This window comes from Notothenia rossii, assembly GCF_949606895.1.
Source record: "Notothenia rossii genome assembly, chromosome: 7".
Lineage (NCBI taxonomy): Eukaryota > Metazoa > Chordata > Actinopteri > Perciformes > Nototheniidae > Notothenia > Notothenia rossii.
In genome coordinates, this window is record NC_136905.1 from 3629337 (window position 1) to 3641975 (window position 12639).

At 41.2% G+C, this 12639-nt stretch overlaps 2 protein-coding genes across 2 annotated transcripts in view; one reads left to right on the plus strand and one right to left on the minus strand.

Moving 5' to 3' along the window:
- The window catches only part of mettl25b (methyltransferase like 25B), a gene marked incomplete at its 3' end in the record, with an annotated part of 4144 nt that extends 226 nt beyond the window's left edge, over positions 1–3918 (minus strand). Inside the window, 7 exon segments of the mRNA XM_079640897.1 lie at positions 6–202; positions 644–787; positions 1320–1382; positions 1467–1665; positions 2265–2313; positions 2316–2382; positions 3488–3918. Coding sequence (XP_079497023.1) covers positions 6–202; positions 644–787; positions 1320–1382; positions 1467–1665; positions 2265–2313; positions 2316–2382; positions 3488–3628 — 860 coding nt within the window. The 5' untranslated portion in view covers positions 3629–3918.
- Positions 3919–4062: 144 nt separating this feature from the next.
- isg20l2 (interferon stimulated exonuclease gene 20-like 2) lies at positions 4063–9251 on the plus strand. The gene is made up of 4 exons (XM_079640017.1): positions 4063–4167; positions 5021–5781; positions 6349–6549; positions 7618–9251. Exons 2-4 carry the CDS (start codon positions 5167–5169, stop codon positions 7729–7731), a joined length of 930 nt encoding a protein of 309 aa, XP_079496143.1. The 5' UTR covers positions 4063–4167; positions 5021–5166; the 3' UTR covers positions 7732–9251.
- The last annotated feature ends 3388 nt before the right edge of the window (positions 9252–12639 follow it).

Consider the following 12639-nt stretch of genomic DNA (forward strand, 5'->3'; position numbering starts at 1 on the left):
GGTGCTGTGACGTTGATGAAGTCTCATCTTCGGAGCCTCTCGGTCTCTTTTTACAGGGTCCAGATGGAGTTTGGGGTCCAGATGGAGTTTGGGGTCCTTCTGCACCGCTCAGCTGTTCGATGAAGGACTCCCATGATGCCTTGGGGTTTACCCACCCGGCCACATGTCGAGGCTGAGATACTGGGAGCAGAGAGGAGCCGCTCTGAGAAAGAGACAGATGTGTATTGGTACATTTCGGTGCCGAGGTGTTGATACCTAGCAGGAGATACAGTGGTTTGGAAAAGTATTCAACTGCCTCGTAAATAATCAGATTTCTCTGCATTTCAAATGATGCACTAAGAGTGTGTTCCATTTCATATTTTACTTACAAAGAGTGTCATTAGTTTTATGTGAGAAACATGTTGTAGAAAAAGTATATAAATATATTGCACAAGTATTCATCCCTGTGAGACAAATGGAAATGATTGCAATTTGATGTTTTACGTTCTTAAGTTGAAGACATGTTCTATTGAACATCAAAGTGTAGGGGTTTGAATACGAACTTAAATGGCAAATAGAGAAGAATCTAAATGTAATTCATGACACCACAAACAAACCACCTCTCAATCGTATCCTTTCCTGATGGACTAAATGCAACACCTACCTCTTTCTGCTTCTCCCTCTCTTTTTCTAAGACCCCCATCAGCTCTCCGTCAAACTTGGTTGCCATGGCGAGCAGCGCGCGATCCGCCTCGATAGCGGTCACAGAGAGTCCGAGCCCGAAGGACAGGAAACGCGTCAGGTGACCCTGAGTGGAGGAAACCTCTCAGTGGTTAAAGTGGGAGCATCACAACAGACTTAAACACAAGTACAGTGTGTGTGTCACATGTTTTATTCTCTGCCTCAGAGCTGCATTGTTGACCAGCAGTGATGTAAAGAAACTAAGAAGATATACTCAAATACTTTCTACCTCTACTCCACTACAGTTCAGAGGTACATGGTGTACTTTTACTCCACTACATGTATTTAATACCTTTAGTTACTTCTCAGATGTGGATGAATGATGTGAAATCTAATCAAGTGTTAAATCAGACTTTAGTTCCACCTGGAGTAAATCCACCAGCTACCCTGCAGTATACAAAGTCATTCAAACTAGCTGCACCTTTACCAGCTTTGAGAACACTTTCATGATCAATCATTATAAAACATATCATATATATTATTCTGAAATGGACCAATCTGCACAATCACTACTTTTACTTGAGGAACATTTTGAATGCTCAAGTATTGCTGAATAAAGAAACCAGAAGCAGGGTGATATTGATCAAATCAGATGATACCTGTCCTGAGCCCACATCCACCACCCTGCTGCAGTCAGTCTGGTCACACAGCTCTTTCACCAGCTGGAATACACAAAAAGCAACAGATTAAAAAACACCGTTCACAGAGACCAATACTGGAGCGATAGCAGCGTTAGCCCCTCGTACCGCGCCCAGCTTGCGGATCTCGTGCTGTTTCTTGGGTTTGACGTGTTTCCTGAAGATGTGTCGCAGCAGAGAGCTCTGACTCTCGTTGTTCTGAAACTCCTCGGCCCCCCCGCCGCCCTCCCTGCTCTCTCTGGGAAACGCCAGAGCCTGAGCAGTGGCTCGAAACGCCAACAGAGACAGAGGCCACACCGAGGGATATCTGCAACCACAAACACTGCAGGGTTATTATTTAAATCACAACTCTATATCATTATATCACTCTGGCAGTATATATATATATATATGTATATATATATGTGTCTTACTGTCAACAAGTACAACTGCATGCACTTGCATAAAGACATGTAATTTGCATTTTATTTGATTAAAGAGGAAATATTCTGCTCATGTTCAGGTTCATATGTGTCTCTACTGGGACATGTCTCCATGCTTTAATGTTCAAAAAGCTCTGCAGCACCTCTTTTCACCCTCTGTCTGAAACCAGAGCCCAGTCTCGCTCTGATTGGTTAGCTGACCAGCTCTGTTGTGATTGGTCAACCGCTTAGAGATGTCCTGCCCCTTAGCCTATCACGTACAATGTGTTGGAGCGTTAGCCAATAGAAGCGCTCAAGAAAGACAAAAGAGAATAAAGAAATAAAATAACACCACAGGAAGTCATAATTGGGATTTCTTTAACTTGCTGGGTGATTTTGCGGCTCTGCTCATCTACTGTACAGAGCTTTGTGAATTGAATCCGTATTTTGTTGGATTTGTGTTTTTTGAGCATGTATTTTGGGCCCCTGTATCATCCAGCAGTACCTCCTGTCTGCGTGTGAAGCGCCCAGTAACAGGTCAGCGATCTGTGGTACTTCAGGTCCCGCAGCACGGCCCTCCAGCTGCTGGGCAACAAGCTCCACAGATCCTCAGTGAAGAACTCCTGCAGGGAATCAGAATCAGGTTTATCACCAGGGCCCAGGGCCCAGGAGTTCAACACTTTTAATCTCAATAAGATCCGATCAGATTTTGAAATCCCATTTTTTGTGATCCAGGATCAGCAAGCAAGTCGGCCAAATGTTGTCCCTGGAGTTCAAAGCAATTCAGGATAGGATCAGTCTGATCCAGATTACGATTTTTCAAGATGACTAGATCCTGAATATCAGTGCTTTTAATCCTACCGATCGCCATCTAGTGGACATGAAAAATATTACAAGGAAGACAAGAAACCACATTGCAGAGACATCTATAATGTCTAATTATATTTTTTTATTTGAAAGGTGATGACAGATGATGGACTTTTTTTTGTTGAAGATATTTTTACTTTAATCTAAATTACATTTTGATTGACAATCTTTGCTGTTACACTTTTATGAGCATCAACATTTATGTCATCAACATTTGGTTGAAAAACAAATCGGCCACCACAAACGTGAGCAAAAATGGGAAAAATAAAATGTATTTCCCATGAAGGCTAAAAAGTGTGTATTATTTCAGTTAACAAACTTTGCCATCTTATTTAAATTGAAACATATTTTAAAATAAATGGTACAGTACATTTTGCTCTGGTAATCCACTGGAAATCCACCCCTCTGGTGGGATCAGGGTAATCCAGTTTTTTGGGATCAAACTGATCCCAATCCTGTGTTGTCGGTTTGAACTACCCGTTTTGAAGATTTGATCCAGATTAAAGCTTTGATTGGATTTCCTGATCTGATCGGATAATTAAAGTCATCATAATCCTGTTTTTTGGTTTTGAACTCCCCAAAATCCAAATCTGATTTGATCAGATAGGGATTAAAAGTGTTGAACTCCTGGGCCCAGGTAGGTTGACACGTACGAGGGATTTGACTTGATGTCAAGGTGCATACATAAAAGTTAAACAAAAATGTAAAACAAGTGAAAGTAACAAACGCTGGATTTCACAATCACATTTATAATTGTACTTTATCTTTTCATGTCTGTATAAAGGTTTTTGTCTTTTTTTATTAAAATATTTTAGTTTTACTTGCAACAGAGTATTCTTACAGTCATGCATCAGTACTCACGATGATATATGAGTCGGACAGGTGGCTGTACATGGACAGGAACGTGGTGATTCTTGTGGCCAGATCTCTCTGTTGTTCTGCAGAAAGGCTTGATGTAAACATCTCCCCATGCTGAGCAGCTGAAGGTAGATTCACTGACATGGGGCTTACAGGCCAGCTAATGCTAACACAAGTTGTCTTGTTTACCCTGCCTTGTTTTACCAATTAAGAATACGTGTTTCTAAAAAATATTAAGTACTTTAAATCGGCAGTTATAAAGCAAATCCAGCAAAAAATAAGGCTTGTTGTGACTAGCGACTTGATAGCTAGCATTGATGTACAATTCACATGTAGGATGCGTTCAGGTGCGTCCGGTAATTCCTTCAGGCAGGTTGGGCGCTCGAACAGTATCAGAAAAATAAATACTTTATTCATTTTCGGGGGGATTTGGATTTTCGACAGTTGCTGTACTGTAATGAATTCATTTATTAAGATAAGTTTCAGTAAAAAAAAATCGTGTATTATACTACAGTATATAACAACTAATTACATATTCATGTGTGCAGTGCACTGCTAATACCATACAAAGCAAAAGTAATTATTTGTTCCAACTTTCTGTCTGTCCGTGGAGGTAATATGACCCGGATGTTGAACGTTTGTTGTGAGCAGGAAGAATATCTAGGGTTGACAGATTGCTGCAGGTCTGCTTTAACACTTTTAAAGTTATTTTAACCTGTTATTGATGTGTATTGAATCAATATAGAACTGATTATGTTCACATACATTTATTGTTCAATTTTCCGTTGAGAAACAGTTATTTACTGCGACTTAGACACGGAGTTAGCATAGTAACGTTTGTGAGCTAACGTTAAGCTAACGGCTAAAAGGATGTTGTTTATTTTTAAAATAAGAGCTTATGAGGAAACTCAGATCAACTCAGAGGAGGGAGGAGTACTCAGGTATTTTACTTGAGTGACAGTAGAAGTACCAGAGTGTAGAAATACTCTTTGATAAGTAAAAGTAGAAGTACTCAGATATTGTACTGAAGTCAAAATAGAAATACTCCGATCTTGTACTCGAGTGACAGTAGAAGTACTCCGATCTTGTACTTGAGTGACAGTAGAAGTACTCAGATCTCGTACTTGAGTGACAGTAGAAGTACTCAGATCAGAAGTATTATCATCAAAATATAGTTAAAGTAGCGACAGTAAAAGTAGTCAGATTGGTCCATTTCAGAATAATATATATGATATGGTTTTGGAGTAGAAGTACAAATAAGCATACAATTGAAATACTCGGGTAAAGTACAAGTTCCTCAGAATTGTTCTACAGTACTTGAGTAAATCTACATAGTTACTTTTACCTTCATCTACCCCATCACACTTACATTTTGTTTAATAAGAAAGCCAAATCTAATGAAAGATGTGCTGATGCATTCAAGGCCCCTAGTTCTTTCTGAACTTGCAGGTGGTTGCACACCGGTTATATAAAATGTATTTTATTAAAGTCCTGCAAATGAAGACGTGGTTTGATAAGGTCTCATTTCTCTCACAGGATGCGTTTTAACCGATGTGTCAGCTGATAAACGTTGCACTTACAAAGGTTGAAGACCCTTTTGAGGTGGAGGTCAAAATAAGCACATCTGCACGATTGCTTTAAGGAGACATTATTTTGACCTCTGCGGGACTGCGACCAGAACCATGTCGAACATTCTGATCAACGTGAGCCTTTCTGACGAGCCTGCGCAGAAGAGGTTGCCGGCGGCAAACTGGAAAAACAAAAACAAGCGGTATCGTAAAAAGCCCCGTGAGTTTGAGCACAGGGCCTCCTCCTCTCTGGAAGGAAGGAATAATTACAACCACAGAACAGGACAAGGCCTGCCTCCACGGCAAAATGGAGCAAATCATTCAGCGCCTCCGACTTCCTCGAACAACACGACCTTACCGTCAAACTCACTCTGCAGCGCCTCGCCTTCAACGTCCGCTCAGTGCCAGGAAAAACAAAATGATTCTGGGAACACAAAAGCATCGCCCCCGTGCTCCAGCAGCCAGAAGCCAGCCACCACTCAGTCCTCCTCCTCCTCAGCAGCAATGCCCACCAAGTTCCTGGCCATCGACTGTGAGATGGTGGGCACGGGGCCGAAGGGCAGCAACAGCCAGCTGGCCCGCTGCAGCCTGGTGTCGTACGACGGAGACGTGGTCTACGATAAGTTCATCAACCCCCCCGTGCCCATCACGGACTACCGGACCCGGTGGAGCGGCATCCGGCAGCGAGACCTCATCAACGCCACGCCGTACATCGAGGCCAGGAAGGAGGTGAGGAAATCCTCTGATGTATTTTTTCCAACAAATGTTCTTTTCAGAATTTAAAGATTTTCAGAAGAAAAAAAATCTGAATTCTGACTTTTTTTTCTCAGAACTCACATCAAAATAAATCACTTTTCTCATTCATATAATTTATTTCATATCAGTGTTTGAATACCCTTCGTTCAGTATTTCAACATGTAGCATGCAGAGGTGGGAGAATTACAAAGCAGCTAAGATTGAAATACTCAAGTGAAGTACCTCAAAAGGTTTCAGTATAGTAAAAACACATTTATGCTGCTGCAACGCAAACATTTCCCAAATTGGGATCAATGAAGTACTTCTTATCTTATGAGTAAATGTACTTCACTGTATACAGTCGTGGTGAGTTCAGGGTCTCAAGCAAAACATTAAATACCCTTCTCTCAGCATTTCAACATGTTGTATGCAGAGGTGGGAGAATTACAAACCAGCAAAAATATTTAAATACTCAAGTAAAGTACTTCAAAATTGTTCAGTACTGTAAATGTACTTCACTGTATACAGTCGTGGTGAGTTCAGGGTCTCCTCTGTTGGCAGATACTTCGCCTCCTGATGGGCAAGGTGGTGATCGGACACGCCATCCACAACGACTTCAAGGTGCTGGGCTACGCGCACCCCGGGGTGCTGACCAGAGACACGTCCCGCATCCCGCTCCTCAACCAGAGGGCCGGCTTCGCCCCCAACGAGGTCGCCTCGCTGAAGAGACTCACCAAGGCCATCTTCAACAGAGACATCCAGGTACCTTCTCTATCTGGGTTTTCTATTGTTGGTTTCAAGGTTCAAGGCTTTTATGGTCGTGTGTACATTAGCTACAGTGTAGATATGACAATGAACCTCTTAGGTCACAGGCTCCTCCCACAGAGCAACACAATAAAACAGATACAATAGTGCAAGTAAATCAAATACACTTGAATATAATAGAAACAGAATATGATAGAAACTGTGCAGAATAGTGTATGTAGAGTAATTGGAATATTAATATGATGTATGTGAGTTGCAAACAGATTTACTTTTATGTATGCAACAAGACATCAAGTCAAACTCCTTGTACGTGTCAACCCACCTGGTGATAAACCTGGTTCTGATTCTGATTAAGAAACATATTATAAAAGGGCATTTAAAAACAAGGAGGATGAAAAAAATATATAATAATGAAATGTTTCCACACAAATCATAATGTTTTGGCGGGCCACTTGCAATGCGTTCCACAGGTTGGGAACGGCTGGCATCAGTAATGTTTGTCATTTATAACTGGAAAGCAAAAGATATGCAGACAAATGAGACGACGGTCTGTACTGATTGTATGTTCAAAGAGAAAAGAGAACTACAAAGAACACAAACAAACAATAACAACAACTAGAGTAATGTGCAATATAAATAAACCAGTCGCGACCCGTGTCTATCTCAACTGGACCCACACACACACACACACACACACACACACCTTCTAGAATATCCTGGAACCGAGGGAAACTGAAAGAATACGCCCATTGGCTACAAATCAATATATGATTGGTTGATCAAACTGTCAATCCAAACGTCCGTTTATTTTCTAACACAAAACCACTGAAATGCGTAGTGCATGGACCGAGAAGGACAAACAAATCAACGTAACGCTGTGATATTACAGATCAACAACACAGATACCGTTCTCATTTATTCATTTAATTAAATCCATTTTTTGTTTGTTTGTTATCTGAGTCTTCCAGGGTATCCTCTGAGTACCTTGAAGGCCCTGACGGTTCGCCACTGAAATAAGCGTACCTTGTATGTGTGACGGTAAAGTGTCTCTCTCTGCGTCCTCAGACTGGGAGGAAGGGCCACTCCTCGGTGGAGGACGCCCGGGCCACCATGCAGCTCTACAGAGTGGTGGAGGAGCAGTGGGAGAGGACTCTGGCCTCAAAAGCTCAGAACACCTAGTGCCAGCTTTCAAGAGACCACATGGAAATAAAAGCGGGTTTAAATTGGACTTTTCTTTGGTGTGTTTTGGATGGACTCACCCCCCTGCTGTCCTGGTGACGTGTGAATGAAGAAACCAGGTTCCTGACCTCCAGCTGGATTCTGATATCATGGGAGATAAAAGCCTTCAGTTTCAGCTGCTCCTTCTCAGGGTTTGCATTGTGTCTTAAGGTGCTCCTGCCACTAGGGGGCAGTCATGTTTTCATCCAGGCAACAGCAGTGCATACATGATCACAAACATGATAAGAAATATTATTTTCTACAAGGTAAGTGAGTTCAATTCAACTCAGTCATGCCTACACCTCTGTGGTCTTCATCTGTTTCCTTTATGATATTCAAAACTATTTAAAATCCGACTATTGCCCCTTTAAGAGTCAATTAAAAAAGAACTAAATTATGCTTGAGTTGATATCAAACGCAACTTTAAAGTCAGACAACATTGCCACTAAAAGAATTCCCATGTCAGTGTTTTTAAATTGCTTTAATTACGCTTGAGTGGATATCAAAGACAATTTTAACTCAACTCAAAATTCTCACTTTTAAAATGTTTCTTCTAAATTATTTTTAGGTGGAGATTAACATAAATTTAAAGTCTGACAACATCTCCAATAAGAAGCTCAAGTTTAATATATAAAATGTCTTAATTATGCTTGAGAAGATATCAAACACAATATAACCACAAAAAAAAAAATCATATTTTTCAGTTTTGGTGCAACCAATGATTTTTCTTCAGGGATGTTTTTTCTACTTCGTCATTTTCAGATACACGTGTTTAAATGTGACTTGCGGGTGGGAAACCCCCCCAAAAACAAACCCTTTATTTGTTTATTTTCTTTGAAATACTGGAAGCATGGCGGTCTAGAGAGAAGACACTGTTTCAAAAAAGTAGTTGGTGAAGAAAAAAAAGATAATTTTTGTTATCGATATGTGAAAAATATACATTCATTTGGCTCAGTTTTGATGCAAACAATGATTTTCTTCATGTAGTTAGACTTGGTTTTAGAAAGTGGCTCTCACTATTTCACTTAAAATGTGACTCATTGTTTTAAAATGTAAAAAAAAAAACACTCTTTTAGGAAAAACTGCAAGTATGGACAGTTAGACAGAAGGCACTTTTAAAGTAGTTGGTAGAGTATATTGCCAAAAAACATTATTGTATAAAAACGTGAAGTTTACACAGAGTGAGAATGTTCATTCAGTCCCTGGTTATTCTCATAGCCGAGCCTTTAACATCCAATTTCCCCAAAAATCTAAAGTAACATGGAAACCTCCATTTCATGACTTTATTGAAATACTTCATTAGATCCTTTCTTGTTCTGAAATCTCTGCTCTCTCCGCTCAGTGACTGTAAAAGGTATTTGTGAATATGGAAGTTTGTGTGGGAGTTCGTCGTACTGTTTCCTATGCAACGTCAGACGGGTTCCGATGTCTGCTGTAGATTCAGATTGGTGCTCAACTTCAATAAATCATTTCCACAATCATTTCCAGGTGTCAGAATATTTACTGAAACTAAGACAACGATCATCATCTGCATTTTTACATTTGAAAGGTGACCTATCATGCAAAATGCACTTTTGTACATCTTTTATACATGAATATGTGTTCCCGTCAAAACTGCATTATGAGTGATGCTAGGCAAAAAGGAATTATGGAAACGGTACGTGAGGTGAATCCTGAAATTTACACAAAACCTGCAGTCGTTAAAGGCTAACCCCAGGTAAAGCAACTACTGCTGCTTAGTGGACGAAACAGGGAATGCCTGTACGGCCAAAACTTCAATGAGAATGGGACGAAGCGCCCCTTGCCTGCCCCACCTTACCCAAAGATGTTACTGTAGCTCTCTTTGGCATACTTCCGTGTGTTACAAATGTTGCACTCTGACCTTCTAGCCCAGGCCGGGTCAAACTCAATTTCATCCCGGGCCACATCAGCATTATGGTTGCACTCAAAGGGCCGGTTGTAATTTATATAAATATACATATGTAAATATATAATATATATTAAATAATGTATTGTATTACATCGTTGCCCCTGCATTGGATTATTATCAGATCTAATAATAATATCTTCCTAAATAACTACGTCTGAAAGCAGAAGTCTAGGGCAAATAATTGAAAGTAAATATTCAACAATTACACCAATTGTATTGTATATTCTTTGCAAGCTCTTGCGGGCCACATAAAACTAGGTCGCGGGCCGGTTTTGGCCCCCGGGCCTTTAGTTTGACACCCCTGTTCTAGCCCAATTGACATTGCCATATGCGCTGCACTTCCAATCATTTACACTGAAGAGACCCCTGCTCCTCCCAGCCAGAGTTTTCCAACTATCTGTTCCTCCAGCTTTCATAATTGTCTTCCTGCCACATGTGTAAAAACGGCTTCTTCTAGCAAAGTTCATCATTCCACACTTCAGAACAAACCCAGTCCTCGCCTCGAACATGAAAACTCTTTCCTGCAATGTTTATTTTGTTACCCCTGAATGGCTTTGCATGATCTGGCCAAACACGACCACCTGCCAGGTCATTTCCCAACATGATGTCCACTCCAGTCACGGGCAACTCTGGACCAACACCAACCTCCACTTCTCTCTGGACCAAATCACAGGACAGAAACAGTTTATGCTCGGGCACAGAAATGGTTTGCAGACCAATCCCTCTAACTGGATCACAGCGCCCCATGTCTGAATCTGGAGAAAAAGACAAGATGGCGTCCCTCACAAAAGTATTCAAAGCTCCCGAGTCCCTCAAAATCCTGACTTGAACTTTCTTGTCAATCCCAACTAGAGTTACAAAACCGTCAGACATAAATAAAGCAAAACCCGACTCAACCTCTGAGATATCAATTGGCTTACCCTGCACTTGAAATGGAGCCTAGACTTCTGTTTCACCAACTCTGGGATTATGAATAGTTGTAGCCAAACCAACTGACTTCACATGAGAAGTGTTGCTTTTCCCACGATTCAATAAAGTCGGACTGAAGCACTCCTTTGTGCATCAGTCAATCCTCACAGTAAACACAGAGCTGATCCCAGATCAAATGCTCGCTGAAGGCTCTTGAGCAGCTTGTCTCTCACTGATTGTGCTGTTATGTTAAATGTTTGTTGTTTGTGTTTCATGTATTGTGTCTGGATACTTGTCTGTTGATGTTGGACATGGAGCTGCTGTGACGCAAGTCAAATTTCAGACTTGATCTGACAAAGCATTATCGTATCGTATTTTCCCCTCTAGCAAAGAACATTCTTGTTTCCAACTGTTGATGGCAATAATGACACACATTATTGCTTGTGCCTTTAGGATGCTGTGCAAACTTTGGGGACAAAGATCCTGCTTTCTGAGATTCATTCCTATCATCATAGCGCTCACCAAAGACGCGCTTGGACACGTGACTTTATGTTCATATGTTGCAATGTTCTCAGGGACAGACTGTTTCAACTGCTCCAGAGTGATCACATAACTGATCCAAGCTTTTTACACCAGAAGAAGAGTACCAGCGCTTGAAATGCAAGATCAAATCCCGTGAAAATTCCACACGTGTTTTGTTACCACTCTTTTGCCAGTCTCTAAAACGTTGGCGGTACGCTTCAGGCACCAACTCATAAGCCTTCAAAACAGCCGTATCGTAATCTTTACAGGCTTCTTGTGCTTTACCTGTAAACACACACTGCACCACAAACGTTCTGTCCTCATCTGTCCCTTGAATCAGCAACACGCTCAAACAGACAAAAAAAAGTGTCTATATCACGTTCGGCACATTTTGGCAACAACAGTAAATGACTTGCAACATCAAAGCGTGAACTTACAAGTTGCTCATGCAAAGCCGATGCAGACATGTTACCTGCCCTAATCAAAGCCAGTTTTTGCAGTTCCAAATCCAGTTTCATTTGTTCTAACCTCAAAATCAACAATTCTTTCTGTTGTTCAAAAGTTAAGCCAAAATGAGTTATAATGCTCTTACCCCCCCTGTCCGTCAGTACCGCACAGTCTAGCAAATTAGCCTTTATAATACTTTTCAGGGTTTCCTTTGTTTGTTTGGAATCAACATCAACAGAGTAATAATGAGCAATCTTCACCAACTGCTCCTTTGTACATTGATCCAACAACTCGTCCGAGGGACACTGAACAAAATGTTCCACAATGTTAGCCATATCAAACCACAAACATCTAACAACCTAGATAGCCAAATTGAGGTAACATACACCAAACCTTTACACTATGCAACTAGTGGCAACAACAACATGGTGACTCCCCACGCTCAACTAACTCATCACAGTATGTCCCTTGTCTAACTAAACTCGTACCTAGTCTTCGTACAGATACTTGTGGCGGGTATTTATTCACTGAAACCCAGTGGTACTGGAAGGCAACTGTATACACAGCGACCCCACAAGAAACCATGGACGTGATCCAGAGACAACTGATCTAGCCACTTTCTCTGTTACACTAAACCCAACCCCCCACAGCAGACCCTCCATTGGAACCTGCTGCTAGGCCTAACACCAGTCACATGCCACACCTAACATTTGAGCATATTTACCTCAAAGAAAACTGGCCCAAACTAAATTATTATAAAGCTCTCCAAAACAACTACATCCATGTGTGATACTCCAACCTAAATTAGCACAGAACATTCATACCAACACAATTTTGGAAACTGGGCCGTACGCAAAGCATTGTGGGGATTTTAAGACCGCAGAGTCTACACATGCGCAGCCTCGAAATTTCCGACAACAAAGGACGCCGGCCTCTGTAGAATTCCAAGGAACCTGGACATTGGATCAGTCCTTCGGTGGCACTCGATGACGTAGTATTCTTGAAATAGTGGCTCTGGAGCAGCTTTACTCGACATTGAGAAACACCCTGACTGCTCAGGC

Coding starts and splice junctions, on each gene's coding strand:
- isg20l2 (XM_079640017.1), top strand. CDS start 5,167: ATGTCGAACATTCTGATCAACGTGAGCCTTTCTGACGAGCCTGCGCAG. Junction 5,782..6,348: donor ACATCGAGGCCAGGAAGGAG/GTGAGGAAATCC, acceptor CTCTGTTGGCAG/ATACTTCGCCTCCTGATGGG. Junction 6,550..7,617: donor TCTTCAACAGAGACATCCAG/GTACCTTCTCTA, acceptor CTGCGTCCTCAG/ACTGGGAGGAAGGGCCACTC.